The sequence below is a fragment of the Ischnura elegans genome, chromosome 5 (assembly GCF_921293095.1).
Source record: "Ischnura elegans chromosome 5, ioIscEleg1.1, whole genome shotgun sequence".
NCBI classification, from domain to species: domain Eukaryota; kingdom Metazoa; phylum Arthropoda; class Insecta; order Odonata; family Coenagrionidae; genus Ischnura; species Ischnura elegans.
This window is the reverse complement of record NC_060250.1, coordinates 133,294,673-133,312,179: the sequence shown is the minus strand read 5'-3', so window position 1 is coordinate 133,312,179 and position 17,507 is coordinate 133,294,673. Positions and strand designations below refer to the sequence as shown.

The window sequence follows — 17,507 nt, the reverse complement described above, 5'->3', positions numbered from 1 at the left end:
TTTATCGAGGCTGCACTGTAATTGACAAAGCAATGCTTTGCATGAATTTGATTCAGTATGGCACCTGTAAATTGAATGGCTAGTTTATTATTAAGGCAAGGAAATTTTGTGATGTAAAAAAACATTGCCTTTTGTCTGGATTTATGCTTAAGTTTATTGGATAGAAATGTCTCCGTTGCCACACCAATCCTGTTCGTATATAAGTGTTGGCAATAGGTTATTTGGCTTTTATTTGTTCTACCTCCGGTAAAGCTACAATTCATTGTGGGGTGTGTTTAATTGAGCACGGTGGGGTGTCGTTTTATCGAGGTTGCACTGTATACCAATTTTAATTAATATTTCGGAGGTTTGGGTTCAACTGCAGTCTGATATGGCATTGAATGACCCTATTACATATATATATTAATGTCACAGAGTAGATATATACAGAGGGGACATTAGGTGGCTGCACCATAGGTTTCTCTGTAATGAAAAATGCGCACGGTGGCCATATTGAAAATAAGTAAAATTATGCGGTACATTCAAACCAAATTGTGCTAAAGACTTATCATCCACCGAAAAAAGAGGATTTCAAATTCAAAGTAGCCTAATTATTTCTTTATTAATAAAGGTAGAGCAAGGAACGCCAAATCGCACGGTTTGGCATTAAAATGTGAAGGAAACACAAAGTGATGATGATGTACTTTCATAAGTTGACAAATGCAGTGCACTTATTTTTCGTGACTTTAAAAAGATGTAACTAGAGTTATCTGGTGACTAGATTTTTCCCCCTTAATATATTCCAGCTAAAAATTAGGTCCATACCATCTGCTTACCTACCCACCATCAGCTTTACCCTTCGAAAGATTGACTAATAGCATATAATGTGATATCGTGGATTTCTACACTGGATTTTGCAGTTTTTTCCTGGAGCAAAATTTTAGAATTTTATTTACTGAATTTATGGGGTTCTTAAAGATGTGTTTATTTAAGAAATGCTATCAGAAAAACAAAAAAAGTAAGCTTAAAAGTAAAAATAATTGATTTACCCCAGAGTTAGAAAGCATTAGAAATAAAATTATTTCCTTACACTGATCTTATAAGATGAAAATGACAGAAAGCTACTGTTACAATTACATGGAAAGAAACAGGGAAAATTAAGGGCTCTCTGAAGCAGTCTATATCACTGGATACTTTCTACAAATTCTTTATAATCTGTGGAGGATATCATTACCAACTATACTGACCAAAGTAACGCTCTTTAGCTGCTAAGAAAAAAACTGAAAGTAATCACCAGTTTCATTAGAAGTGGATAACACCCTGTGAAGTCATAACAATAATAAATTCACTTAATATCTCAAACTCCAAGGATATATATGGTCTTTATAACAACTTACACAAGAGTATAAAAGAAAATGTTGCCGAACCACTCTGCATTATTTTCAATACATGTCTTCAATCAGGGGTCTTTACTATGTCTCTCAAATATTCAAGAGTGATCCCCATTCACAAGAAAGGGGCTAAGGATAACCCTCAGAATTATCATCCAATCTCCATGATACCAGTCTTGGGCAAAGTTTTTGAAGCTCTGATCAAATCCCAACTATATCTTTTCCTAGAAAACAATAGTCTGCTCTTTAATTAACTGCTACACCTGAAGATGACCAGAATAAGGAAATGCTAAATGAACTAAAAGAATCAAAAGCATACAGCATTATATACAGAAGAGATGTTATGATATATTAAAAACTTCTCACTTCTAAGTTCACATTCCATTCCGTACGTACCCAATGGGTGTATAGGAGAGATTATATCACATACTCTGTCAGCAAATGCTCCATTCTTCCTGAAGCTCATACAGTAAAATAAAACTATATCATACTTTATAAACATAACAATCTGCAAATCTCAATACTAACCCAATTCTCACTTCGATAAACTGTTCCAACTCTATATTTCTTGCTCCCTCTGATCCCATTGAAGTCGAAAATGTGATTCGAACATTTGACAATAAATGGTCTGCTGGCTTGGATGGAATACCTATGCCAATTGTTAAACAGGCTTCAAAATTTATATCCCAGTCTCTCTGTCATATATTCAATCTCTCTCTCTTGAATGGACATTTTCCTACAGCTCTCAAAACATCTTTAATCCTGCCAATCCATAAAAAAGGGTCGCATAGTGATTCAGAAAATTATAGACCCATTGCTATTCTCCCTGTTTTTTCCAAGGTCTTTGAAAAGCTATTTTACAACCGTATTTTTAGCTACCTAAACAGTTATAACCTTCTACACCCTTCCCAGCATGGCTTCATAAAAGGAAAGTCAACCACAACCGCTGCCTTTCACCTCATTAATAAGATAATCTGGGGACTATCCAATAAGAAAGAGACCATAGGAATCTTTTTTGACCTGTCAAAAGCTTTCGACTCTATTGACCACACCATACTTTACTCCAAACTCAGGAAAATTGGGATCAATGGCAATGCCTTATCTTGGTTAAAGTCTTATCTCTCAGACCGTAAACAATTTGTGCAGGTAAACCTCAACCTCAATTCAAATGCTCGTTCTTTCAGATCTGATGTGGCCTCAACCAATTGTGGTGTACCACAAGGCTCTATATTAGGACCTCTTTTATTCATCATTTTCATTAATGATCTACATAATAACTTTCCAAACAATGAAGTTATATTATATGCTGATGATACATCCACACTGAACATAAGTGACAATTTCCTAGATGCTAGCAGTGCTGCCCGTCAAACCTTAACAACTATGTCCAAATGGTGCCGGTCAAACAACCTACTTCTTAATGAAAACAAAACATGCTTCGTTCATTTTCATAATAAAACAAACCCACCAATTCAAAGCCCTCTTCTCAGAACAGACTCAAATATCACTATACTTCACTGTGACACCACTAAATTTCTCGGTTTATATCTCAATATGAACCTTGACTGGCAGCCTCACATAACCAAATTAATCAATAAAATGAATACTGGGATCTATATGATCAGGAAACTTGCCCAAACTACCTCAACTCAGATTCTAAGTCTCATCTACTTCGCCAAAATCCATTCTTTTTTAGTTTATGGAATTGTATTCTGGGGTAATAGTAGTGCTGCAATAAAGGCATTTTCAATACAAAAGAGGGCTATTAAGAGTATGCTAAGGGTCTCAATTAGGACCCCAGGAAGACCCCTATTCAAAGAACTTAAAATACTTACTCTCCCCTGTATTTATATCTTGAATTGCTGTACTTTTGTGAGAAACAATAGGCACCTGTTTATGCCCAACTCGTCAATCCATAACCACGGGACACGTAGTAAAGACAATGTCCATCTGAACAATCAGCCTTATAATGTAAGCAGAAAAGGTCCTCACCACTCAGCCTCTATGGTTTACAATAAAGTTCCAAATGCAATAAAATGTGCAGTGAGTAATAATACTTTTAAAAATAAGCTAAAAGAACTGCTACTTAAGAAATGCTATTATAGCATTGATGAGTATCTAAATGACAAATTAATATAATTATGTATGTATTTAACTGCTTATCTTTTATTGTAATTTCTATGTAACTTTTGTATAAACTTTCTTCTTTTTTGACTAAATCCTATGTTATACTTGTATAGCCAACAGGAAATTAAATATTATTATTATTATTATTATTATTATTATTAAACCTCGTCTTTTTGCGAATAATGAAAGGATGAGGGTAGAAGTAAACAAAACAAACCACGAAAATAATCACAACCCATGTTATTTAAAACATATGAACATTTATTTTAATCACAATGATAAGTTTCAGTATTTTCAATTTACATATAGAATTTTACATCACACCAACAACATTCACCTTTGTCAGCTTTCTCACTTTTCTAACATTTCTTTTTACATCACTGTTCATTGCCTTGAAACCATGATACAGCTTCATTCTAATGAATAGTTTTTTTAGAAAGTCAATAGGAAAGCTTGGACAGGGCAACTCCAAAGGTATACCTTCCATAGCATTCAATATCTTGCTCCCTAACTCAGGGTTCCAAAAAAGTTTGGGGAATTGTTTTTCAAATGTGTCATTCATTTGAGATATGAATTCCACGAAGCATTCATTAGGCATCAATAATCCTCCAAAGGAATCCTCTACATAAGATTTATTCATGCAAAACATCTGAGAAGCATCAAACATCACGTTTCTCTCATTTGAGTAACGGATGCATAACCCACAAGAATGCTTCTGAAGGCATTTCCTAATTAAGTAGCCCGAAACATAGACTTCAGCATTTTGTTGAAGCAACTTGTGCCTATAATCATGTGTCTCGACACGTAAAATTGGGAGCTTACTTGGTGTTCCAGTGCTCCTGGAGGTGTACCTTGAAATACTTTCCACACTTGTTAGAAATGAACTCATGTCAGTCAAACAATTCCCATTATCTAATTGATCCCTTAATGAGGTCAGCAGAAGCTTTTTATATGCGGAAAGGAAGGCTGCGGCAGATGGATGATCACAATTTCCACCCTGCTTCCTTATATCTCCAAAAAAGTTCTCGAGTGGGTCTTGATTGAGCCTACGAGTCATTAAAAATGGATTCCCACCCGAATCAAGGATTCTTTGTCACAAGCCCATGACAGCTGATATTGATATCTGCCACCCATATAAACATTTCACTCTCTTTGTGACCCATCCCCCATCCTTACATCTCACTTTAATGTTTTTAATTAAGTCCAGTGCCTCTCTCAGGAAGAGAATATGAGGAGAGTCTGCACACATAGCAGAGCGATATGGTTTTTTTGAATACAAGTTGGAACTGTTTAGACAATCAAAAAGCTTATCAAATAGACCCAATAACTTAGCAGTTCCCAAATCAGAGGAAGGCACTGTGCCCAAGCGAACATGGGTCTCAATTGCAGCAGCCACTGTGTTACTCATTGCCTTTGCTGCGAATTTTACTTTCATCTTCATAAAGTTATTTGGGCTAATAATTGATTCATTCAGTTTGACAGCTAGCCTCAAACTTTGCTGCTTGTCTATATCATACATCTTAATGACATCCTTCCACGATGCCACCTGGTCATTGAAGTGAAAATCATGGATCATCAAATTATTCCTCACAGATTTTAGGAGATGAGGGACATCATATATGTAAAATATCTGTTCCTCATCAATGAAAAAGTATGGCTTGGAGGATGTTACACCTAGCATACCAGTCAACTGCTGGAAATTAGTGCCCATGTCTGACACTACAGCATGCACTCTTAATCCCAGAGAAAATAGTCCCCTAATGGCATTAAGCAAAATTAATTTTACATCAACAGCTGGACAAGCACCCTTAATAAGGAAATACCCTATAGCTTGCTTCCAGTTAACATGAATACCTCTAACCATTAAAACTAACACTGAATTGGCAATGGTGGCTCCTCTATTACCTTCCCCCATGTCAACAACACCTATGACTTCATCTTTACTGTTGTTATAATACAAATGAGGCTTTAATAATAATAATAATATCTTTATTGTTCCATGGGTCAAACAGGTGACATAGAACATTGTCAGGGAGACATAGAACAGACATAGAACATGTGACATAGAACATCAAAACATACATGTTGTCATGAACTATCAGACAAGAATTCATTTACATTATAATAACCCTTAGGCTGTAAAAAATTTTTTAATTCTGTCTTAAAAACATTAATATTTGAAATATGTTTTATACTCGTAGGCAATTTGTTAAAAATAAGCGAGGCAGAGTGATGTGGACCTCTTTTGGCACATAATTGTTGTAAAATATGTATATTTTCACTCCCACGGGTCAGATAGGCATGAACCGAGGAGTTTGGTAAAAATAAGGTAGGGTTCTTTTTTACAAATAATGCACAGTAAAAAATGTACATACTTGGTAGTGTCATTATTTTATATTTTAGAAATAATGGCTTTCCAGGAGACCTGATGGACACATTTGCCATAACTTTCAAGGCTCTTTTTTGCATAGAGAATGCTCTAGCAGCAGCACTTGTGTTTCCCCATAAAACTACACAATAAGCCAAGTGAGAATGAATTTTGGCATAATATATCAATTTCAGTATTTCTAATGAAGTAGTTGGAGCCAATTTGCGAATCATATATATTCCCGTTGCCATTTTGCTAACTAAATCCTCAATATGATATTGCCAATCAAGGTTTTCAGTTAATTTCAACCCTAAAAAATTTGTAGAGCTAGACTGCTGAATGGCTGTTGATGAATTAGTCTTAAGTAGAGGACTCGTTTCTGGAGGACTAATTTTGTGATGGAAATTTAAAAAACATGATGTCTCTGATAATGACATCTCATCAATGCACAATACACAATGTTTGGATAAATCACCCATCATATTAATCTTCATGTGCACATTTTTCATAACCCAGTCAGAAATACCCGTGGTTACCGAAGATTGCTTAGAATTCGGCGAAGAGTCCTCGGTGAAGGTAGTGGAACGAAGTGACTTACATAAGAATATGCCTTTGGGCTCAAAAAATAAAGTCCCAAAGACATGGACTTTACCTTATTCTTTTTGCCAGATGAAGGTTTCTTTCCTTTCTCAAACATCATCACAAAATCCTTCATTTTCTTAGGCAAATACCTGTCACAGATAGACTCCAATGTATTCTCTTCCCTTAAAACCTTCACCTTGTCCATCAAATCTTCATTCTTCTTCTTTAACCGATGTATTTCAACCCTCTGCCTATTGATGACTTTCTTTAACTTGCTGATGGTATCACTGTCGTTATCACCGGGGCTGGATCCTAGTAGATCATCCACATTGACTAGCATGATATCGTCAATACCCTTTGGTGGTTGTTCAGCATCTATAAACACACAGATAAAGAATTAATTAAGGGCTCATGAGCATGCATTAGTTCTTAATGAATCATACATTCCACAAAATACCACTGTAAAATGTTCATCTCAAAGATTAATTAATTAAGGTATTTACATTTCACTCACACAAGCATGTTATTCAGCAGGTTTAGTCATTAAGGACACATCATATAAGGTTCCATCATATTATTACCTCACTTTTAGGTAGCTTAAGAAACTTTGTGCAAACTTTTGAAGCAATGAAATAAACAAGAATGAGGCTAATGCTCACAATCCATAGTACTTATGGATTTATACTATAGTGCTATTGATCAGTTACCATCTATAATTATATCTCTCACTGATCACAGTTTGTAATCCACAGCAGTTGAATACTTAGTTATCTCAAGGCAAAAGAAACCATAACAAATAAAAGCAAATGCATTTAATCCACATGGGAACTATCTTACTCACTAGTTAAATATTTTATTTTTTATATCGTATCCAGCAAAAATACATATCCAAGTGAAAGAAAAACAAACTTATAGTAATTTTTATGAATTGCCGCTTCAAATATGTGGAAAATCCTTCAATAAACGCGCTTTCCAACTGTATCCACAGTGTCAGAATAACCTAACTGATGCACAGTTTACTTTAACGGTACTTGAATTGGTAGAAACTTGCAGAAAATTAAAAGCCGATTAAAAAATGTAATATTGACGAATTATAATGCACACATCGATTACTGTTACTTATGCAGTTTTAGGATATAATCCAAAACAAAATAATATGATCATTTCACATCGTTAGAGTAAGCAGAAGTATTGTTAAACCAGTCCGAACGTTGTTCGTCCGAATAAATAACATTTTGAAACATAAATAAATGGAAAAATCCATTGCAACTGACCTTTCATAACCTCCGCTCCAGTAACAACACATTCTCTAGGCTTTGGTGGCTTCCTTTGGCTCGCCACGGTCGGTGGAGGATTTGACACATCAAAGATACTGAGTACCGCATGGCTATGCATTCGGTTTTTCAAAAAATTCCGGAACATTACCCCTTCGAAGTGGACACTACAAATCCGGCAGTTATTATGTAAATAACTGACAGTCCTGTTTTCCAAATCCGACCGACGACATCAAATCACCCATTCCTTGGACCTGCGCCAACACCACAAATTCTTATTAAACTTTTTCGACAATCTCATTTCACATGCAAAAAAATACTCGAATATAAGTTTAGTTTCTTCGATCAGCAATGTAACTCAGAAAAAAATGAAATTACTTACCTCACAGGGTCTTTAGGGAAACTGAAGAAACTCAACTTTGCTTCCGTCATGCCCGCTTTTATTTTTGCAGTTAATGGCTGAACACCAAGCAAAACCTTTTCTTCTCGTCTTATTTTCCGCTTCATTCATTTTCAACGTTTATTTAAAACACTAGCACACTACGTGAAAGCATTCAAGAGTGGAGGAATAAAACAAAAATTGTGCGACAATGCTCCACGCCAAGCGCGAATGATAGCAACTCAAGCCACGTTTCCTTATTTAGAACATGGTGAAATGCGCAATGAGCTTATTACCGCCTTCAGCCGTTTTGTCCTCTCTGTATATCCCTACTCTGTGTCCTTTTGTAATTTGTCCTTTGCTCAGGAACAAGACACTCATGTTTGGCTACATATCGTTGGAGCGTGGCCTGGATTGGTACAAGAGGCTGTTGACGCTGAGTTTGTTGGAGCCGAGAGAATTGAATATCAACCCCAAGAACTGCATAGGGACTGTGCTCTCTCTCAATGGACACAGGAAGTACTTCTGCATGTATCACGCCAAACATCCAGAGTGCTCCAAAGGAAAAGGCTCCAAGGTAAGGAAAGCTGCTGCTGAGCGGGAGCCGAGTGCTTTCTATCTCGTGGTATTTTGCTCACCAATCACCGATAGAAACTTGTGTTAACTATTTTCCCTCAATTTATTCATGTTTTCAAAATCGTTTTTGTGTTTATTCAATTCTGTTTGATTGGAATCCACAAAATTTGAGTTTAGTGTATGCTGTGTATCTACTCACCTGATATATAGAGAAAATATTCAATACTCTGGGAATTTTGGTTTCCTGAATCAACTCATAGAATTGGTTGAGTTGTCATGGAAAAATCAGTTGTTGACGCATGGAGCATCCAGGGAAAACTTGCCCTAAGGATTGAATTCTCGCACTGCACCCAAAGACTACTGTGGAACCCGATCTATCTTTCCCGCATTCATCGTTTGCTGTTCCTGGTCCCAAATAAAGTTCCATAAAGACAATGTAATTTTTTTCCACATCTATCGGTCCCCGAAGTATCGTTTTCCCTATAGATAGTTTGAAGATTGCGGTCCCATTGTATAATTTTCCCACATCCATCGTTTGATGAAAATGAGACGAAGTGTTTACGATGTGTTATATGTGGCTAATGATGACAGACACATAGTTTGAATCTTCCCCAGGAGATTGAAATACCAAAGGGAGAAGCTGAGTACCGTGGGATAGTAACATTAGCACATTTCCCAATCCAAACCCGCTAACCCCTTCCATTCAGCATTTGCCTCCCCTCTCTGATGCTCTCCTCTTCTCCAAAATCAAACAAAAGGTTCCAGCTCACGCAGGAATCGTATTGTGAAGAACTTAGCTTCGAAAGAAAATATCAAGTTACACGAGAACAGTAGAAACGTGCAAAAAATCCACAGGGAAAAAAATCATTTGCCTTGACCGGGATTCGAACCCGGATTCCCCAATTTCTGGTCGAGTACTCTAGCCAGTTAAGCTACCAAGTCATTATTCTCCCCAGTGGAAATTTGAGGACTATACCGGACAAGGTGTTGCTGGACTTCTGAGCATATTATGCGACTAGCAGTCCAAATCGTGCGCATGGCACCACAGCAAAAGTGCAAAGCCCGTACTTTGAATGCATAAAGGTGGTCGCTCTTGACTAGTTTAAATTATACCGGGACTAGCCAGGGGGGTTACCACGTAAACGCCGATTCCGAACTCTCGACTTCGACTTCGGCAAGCGGAGCCGAAGTTACGTCACATTCGAAGTGGTTCCCGATTGTTGCGACCACGTAAGCATTTCATTCCGAGTTTCGGCACGACCTTCGAATCGAACTTCGGCATGCGAATTCGAAGGGGTTTGAGGCTTCGAATACTCAGTGCCGAATACGGATTCTCGGTTCAAGGTTTGGCGAGCTTTCGTATATCGTAATTTTTGTGTCCTCTGAGGTTAACCACGCTGCTCATATGATGCTACTATTTAATTTAATCAATTTTAAACATGGCACATTAACAAAATCCGTTTACAGGCTTCGAATTGCAGATTTTTGAATTCCCGGTTGTGTGTTTTGGCCAAGATGATGACTCCGTGTATCGTATTATGTTGATTACAGTTACGTTGAGGTATGATTAAGAAATTGAATACATCTAATATCCTGAAGCTTCCTTTGAAGTCATGAAATAGTCAAGTTTTCAAATTAAAATGCCCAAGTTATGTTATCGTTCGAATGTACTTCATGCAAGTTGGAATGCAACTAATCCGTTCGCGTTTTTTGGGCCGACATCTTCACGATTAATGAAATATGGAGTTTTTAAGCTGTATCGGTAAGTAATCATCGTCATTACTACTAACATTTCCATGATGCCATAGCCAATCCATTATCTCAAAAAATGTCCAATATAGACAATCAATGCACATTGATGAAGTTAGATTGGAATATTACTTTCACGAAAACATGATGGCACTAAACATTTTCGATGAATTCATTAATTAATTTCCGAAATATTGCAATTTTGGCTGTGGCAGAAGTGATGATTCGCAAACTTTCATATTTGAGGCTAATATAATATTCTACTACAATTCGAATGGTGAAAAGGATTTGTGGACATTGCCATTTAGAATAATTATGATATTTTAATCTCCATGTTAGTTTTTTAAATATAAAAATCTTATCTTTGATTGATCTGTGATGCATGATGAAACTCTGAACTAAAGCTATGGATGAGATATGGGGACTCAACTTTTTGAGAAGAAGGCAAGGGAGAGAGAGAGAGCTCAAAAATGTTGCACACAATCGCGCTAGGTTGCGTGGAATCAGGGATTCCTCAGACCCTTTTGCTGTGGACGAGCTCGTCTTCAAGGGGCTCTACCGCCTGAAAAAGATATGGTGCATGAACTTGTGGCAGGTTTGAGACCACACAAGGCAGTAGCACGGAGTCAAAAGTTAGTTAAAATAAATCAAGGCTAAGAAAATGATCTCTGCATGTGGCTTATACGCTACTGACTTATTCCAATTACTTACGTAGGTCCTCTATGCACTTCCCTTTTATGGTCAGGGAAGCTACCAAAAAAGCACCGTAACCGATAGTAATCTCTGACTCTGCCAAAGCAGCGTGTCCAATTCCATTGAGGAGTTAACAGAAGCTCTCAACTCAAACGAAATCCTTGCTAAATTGATCCACTTACCATTGAGGAGAGAGGAAATGAGCAGGATCATTCGCAAGCATGGATACATTATATTTTAAGTCTTGATTTATTTATCATTAACATTACAAAGTTTTCAATACATTTAATAAATTAAAATATACATTTACTTTTAATAAAAAAATCAATTTGGTTTACATGAAATACTACCATTAAAAAATATCAAAGTTAATGCCTTCTCAGGTACTCGATGAATCTATAAAAGAGAGAAATCAAGAATTAATAATAACATATACTTTCTTTTCACCCAGGAATTACCTTGTCACACAAATACCTGGCACAATAGGCTATGTTGATGTTTACTTATTTAGTCATCAAAGCACCAAAAGAGCAGGAAAACGTATTTTTAAATAGAAAATCATTTCATCCCATCAATGTTATCATAGCTAGTGGAAATCTAATGACATGGTATTGTTCAAATAAATCCAATTAAAAAAATAGTTCACCATTGGGACTGAATTATTTCTAAGAACGACTAATGAAATTTTTTTCAATTATATCTATATAATTTTTGTATGTTCTTAGATTGTGAAATTAGGAAATTTGCCTTTTTACCGACTTAATTCAATGTTATGCCAATGTAGGCAGTAGCCAGTGGAAAATGTTAGCATGAAATAATAAAGCATTTTTTTAACTTGGAGACATCTCTAGTCTCTCGAAATGTTGAAAGATGTATGGATACCTTTCCCTTTCTCCAATTTAACTTACTCATTCGCAACAGCCTGGAAGGTCTTCGCCATTTGGGCCACAGCAGTTCTTCTCACATGAGCCGCCTTGACCATGCGTTCATTGAGCAATGTGGAGTTATCGTCTGAAATAAATTTATTCACAACGCATTAGACTTCTCAAAAAATTGAAATTAATGTATTTTTGTGAAACAAATATTTATATAGAAAATTACGGTGCAGATATAAATACTCTGACATAGCAACACTGCGATGGAATGCTGAAAATTTATTGGCTATCCACACCTTTGAGAGAAAATAATGAAAATGGCATAAAATGATAATTATCTATCATGTCATCAACTTATGCAGAAAGTGCCTCTGTCCTTTTAAAAATAACTTTGTGATTTATCTCTATCTTAAGGTGAGAATTTCTCTAAGATTCTGAAAGGAATGAACTGGCTGAATCTAATTGAACTAGATACTCACTAAGTCATGTACATCAAAATGTTTGTTATGACAGAGGAAATTACACATGAATGATCTTAATTGAGGCTTCGTTACAAATAATGTTTAGTATTAATTTCATTCCATTCAAAGATAAAAGTGTTTAACAACCATAAACATATTGCTATTTGGGAAAAAGTTTCTAAGGATGTCATCCGTATTAAAGGTATTTTAGTGCTGGCTGGATTGGAGACAAAGGTAACCCAAATACACTCTGGAGATATCTATACTTTTTAACAGAATAAATTAAAAGAGTGAAGAATAGAATATTATTATGAGAAAACATATCACTATTAGAACATCCCTTACTTATGCATTTCGTATTCATTGAGCCAGCTACTTTCAGTCACTATGTTTCGAGAGATCACTTCATTTCTAGCACAGTAATTGACATTCATTTATCCCCAGATAGCCAGAAAACTCACCACTTTTTTCTCTCTTCCTTTTTCCCCTTTCCCTGAGAGCCTTCATCGCTCTGCTGGTTTGGGTGTGGAACTGGGGAGGGGTCATGTGAAGTAGAAGGTACATGAGATGAGGCAGGAGGAGGCAGCTCCTTTTGGGCAACATAATTGGTCACGAGCAAATGCAGGGTGCTCCTCCATAAATTGCAGCATTATGGCTCGCTGCTCTACAGAGACCCTGAAATTGGCTCCTTTGCCTGCATCATGTTCTGAAATTGTAAATTGAAGTACTCTGCAAAGATGAATTGTGAATAATCAATCACAACAAAACAATTATCTCCTTCAATTATAATAATTCACATTCATTTAACTAGCCAAAACAATTTGCAAACAAAATATAATCAATAAAGGTATCGTTTAGAAATATCATAATGGATTAGACGACATATGAATGCTGAGGGAAAAAATATTATCTTAAAGATGTATTTGTTAGGTAAAACTGTTTTTAAAAAGCATTTTAAGGTTTCAATTTTTCCTTTTGAGTATGAGCACACCTTTCATTCATGTAACAAACAACAGCATGTAATCTTTGCTGGTAGAGAAACACAAGCATTGATTAGAAAACATAATAAAGCAATAGAAATAACATTATTACATACTGCAAAAACATCTAACCTCTCAGGCATACAAATATAACTTCCATTAATGTAAAAATAAATGACATTTGTTACCGCGGAACATCTGCATGTACTGACAGTAGCTTTATGATCTAATTAAAATACAACACACTTTATAAACTACGTAGAAAGGCATTTAATTAATATATTAAATTAATAATGTATTTACCACAAATATAACCCAGGTTGGGTAACACAGTAAAAAAAGCCTCACAGGAATCATGCCATCTAATCATGGAATGGCATCAATGACACTAACACTCAAACTAAAGATGCACATAATTCATCTTTCAGGAGGATTGCAACCATTTATGTCACTGTCTATGCTTTTACTACAGAATTAGAGGCATTTTTTACCAACCATTTCAATTCAATGCAAGTATGTATCATTACAGCCAAAGTAACTAGCATCCATTAAATATTACTTTTCTGGTAAATACCTTCCTTCATGGTATCAAGTACGCCTTTCGTATGTACAAAAACATAATGCAAATTCATTTACAACTTATTATATTTCCTCACATTCCCACCATATAAATGAATATTCCCACCACCGTATACAAAACAAATAAACAAACAACTTACCTCTACGGGATAAGACTTCCATTTCGTTGGTAAAGGAAGACATGCAGTGATTGCAAAACATACCATCTCAGTGATATAGAGCACTTAAATCATAAAATGCGCCAAATGATTATGTTATACCTTTAGGTTTATACCACTTGCCTTCTCGGTTATCCAGTCAGTATTCAGGGAACTATCAATGCTCACAGTTAAGTATGTGTTACCTCAAAAGAAGTAGCTTAACAAACATTGTAGTTCACCTTATGATGTTGTCCTTCCATGGCTCCAGTCTCCTTAACTTTCTAAATGCAAAAACTAAAATGAAAAACCAGTATTAGTATAATTTGTGCAGAGAGAATGGCAACCAAAACTGGCGAATAGATGAAGCCGCAACGGTGACTGATGAATGAATGGATATTAAAGAATCAATGCTATGGTCACATGATATATTCGGTTAATGAGTTATTTCTTGATACCTTAATTTAATTGTCGCTTGATTTCACATTGATTAAATTCAGGAGTCCCAACAGTGGATGAACGAACGAATTAGGCGGCTTGTAACATTTGCTTTGTTGAAATACGCATTACGTATTATGAGAGAAATACTTTGTTTGACATTTTAAAAGGTTGTTCATCTATTGTTGGGACGAAAATAAAAGCCTCAGAATGTTGAAACAGCTGCAGTTTGGCATTCCGGCATCGTTGGCCTCGATTTCGTTGGCTTGTTTATTCAATATCATTCATCAGCATTTCATTATTTACCGTAATCGACGTAAATAAGTTTATACAATAAAAACAACTTCTTGCGCCTTAAAAGTAATGAAGGATATTTACAATACGAGCAACTATCCGAGTTACTTACCTCAAATGGAAATACTTACATCTTATTCTGTGTATTTGTGAAGCAGACGGAAGCAGACACACCCAATGCGGCACACGTTCTTCATTGGCTGTAAATGATTACGTCATTGTTTCATCCGTCAGTTATTGCGTCTCTTCGAAAAGCTTTTCGAATTCGAAGCCGGCGAGTCGAAGGTTGTTACGTGGTCGCGCCGAAGCACCTTCGGTTTCGTCTTCGGCAAGCCTTCGGAAGCGGACTCGAAGTCGAATTCCGTGCCGAAGGCGAATCCGAAGACTGTCTCGAATTTACATGGTAACCCCCCAGGGTGATAACTTTTTACGGGAGTCACCCGCAATGCACAATCATGCGAAAGGCGCAATCCCGGTCGACGCGGATGATTTTTTCTCTGTGGATCTTTCGCACAAAAAGTTTGTGTTGTCTCCTGAATCTCAATGAAATTACATTCAAGTCCTTAAATTCTCAAATTTTGGAGATTTTCATGAATTAGGTATGGACAAATTTGATGACCCTCCCCAGGAATATATTCCTTTTTTAACAGACATTATGTTGGTCCTTTTTTGGAGTCCCTAATAGCTTGTATGTATCCCCTCTTGATGTCCCTGGAATTATGTGGAACTGCTGTTGAAGATTGTGTGGTGATGACGTGAGATAATTTTCTTCTTTTCCAGAGAATGGTCAAGATGACCAAGCACTTCAGCAACACTGACCCAGGGGCAGCTAACGGTGCATTCATGGGCTTCGACACAAGTGAATCGGAAGACACGGAAACATCCGATTTGGAGCAAGGAGATAAGCAGCTAGAAGAGGTATGTGGTGTGTGTGTGTGTTGGGTTATGAGTGCCCACGTTGCTGTTGCCCAGGTGACTACAGTTTTGGGAGCACTGCAGCTTGTGTCTTCAGGCTGAAGGCAAGTGTGTCAGGTCACTGGTAACGTCTCCTTTATATGCAGCCTCTTTCCTGCCATTTATGTGAGCTGCTTTCCTATTGGTCGAAACTCTTCTCAGAGTCCAGTCAAGGTGGTACACTCCTCCTCTGCTGAATTTCACAGCCATGGGGAAAAATTCCCCGTGTCCAAGAAGGAAAGAGGAGATGAGAGAAAGCAGAAAGACTTTCTGGTCGACTGCACACACCTCTTTGCTATCCAGGTTTCTTGATTCTCATGGCAATTCAGCGAGGTTCATGGTGCGAGAAGGAATGCAAAAAGTTTTGGCTTGCTTCATGCTTCAGATGAATATTTTCCCTTGCCAATTGATGTGAACGTTCACCGTCGTCAAAATATTCCACTATCTGTTGAAGTTGTTGTATTTTGATATTTCTGTGGCCTCTCTATGGAGCCTGAGGTAATGTATTTACTCCCTCTCCATTACCTTGGCTTTGTCAAATGATAAGCCAGGCCCTGCAGGAGTACTCTCTCAAAGCATCCTAAAGACTTGAGCGTAGTGCTTTCAAAACTGTTCACCATCATCGTTGTTCAGCAATCTTAAGATTGGCTTGGTGCAGCTCTCCACTAAGTTCTCCTATCTGATAATCTTTTCATACCTACATAGTATTTTTTGTCTTTCACACCTTTTGTTACATGTTCCATATACTGTAGAAGATTGTCAATCCAGATTGGGTGAGAGCAAAATCCTTCCAGATTGACAATATTTCTGGTGAATAGATCAACTCCCTGAATGCAAGCAACACTGCAAAATGGGAAATACAGTAGAACCTCGGTTATGCGACCCTCAGTTATGCGGTGACCTCACTTATACGCCAATTTTTTTTGGTCCGGTGAATAACCCCGTATGAACACATGTATTTCCAACCTCAGTTATGTAACTTTTCACTTATACGATGAACTCGGTTATGAAACGCATTTTTCTAGTCCAATGAGATAAAATACCTCACTTATGCGACTTGTCAGAGAACTGCTGTACAAGAAGATTGCGGTGCGCACGCCGATTTTAGTCATAGGAGTGGGGGTAGTATGTGCTCATTACATATATATGTCAATGAAGAATAATAAGTTTTAATAATGAGCAATGCTGTTTATTAGATAATAATTTTAACGGCAGTAGATGATTGTTAATCTGGAATATCTATCTCTAACGGAAGATTTTCTAGAATTTTCCAAGGTTATTTTTTTCCGTCGCCCCAGTGAAATAACACCTCAATGAGCCGTTAAAAATCCTCACGTACCAAAATTTTGGCTTCCAAGGTCATCCAAAAAAAATTATCATATTTGTAGTATGGACGTAAGTCGATGGTGATTCAACATGATGGTAAAAACAGCATGCGTGGTCTCATTCCGCGGGCTAATCCCACATCTGCGGGACGAATGGAGGCGAGGGAAAGTTGCTTACGCGGGCCGCAGATCAAAACTGACCCAACTTGTATCTCAGAGGGTTTAAATGAAACAAAGTTGAACCTTGAGTAGCTATTAGCTTGAGTCTGCCCGGTGGCAAGCATTTATTTTTTAACTGAACGATAGATAGTACGAATGCCCTTGGAGAATAACTTGCGTCGTCAGT

At 37.0% G+C, this 17,507-nt stretch overlaps 1 protein-coding gene across 3 annotated transcripts in view; it reads left to right on the top strand.

The window, feature by feature from the left end:
* LOC124159577 (dnaJ homolog subfamily C member 16) overlaps positions 1–17,507 on the top strand; it is a 98,456-nt gene that overhangs the window by 64,684 nt on the left and 16,265 nt on the right. For all 3 annotated transcript variants that reach the window (XM_046535476.1, XM_046535477.1, XM_046535475.1), the window contains exons 11-12: positions 8,467–8,677; positions 15,663–15,800. In XM_046535476.1, coding sequence (XP_046391432.1) covers positions 8,467–8,677; positions 15,663–15,800 — 349 coding nt within the window. The remainder of the gene's footprint in view (positions 1–8,466; positions 8,678–15,662; positions 15,801–17,507) is intronic.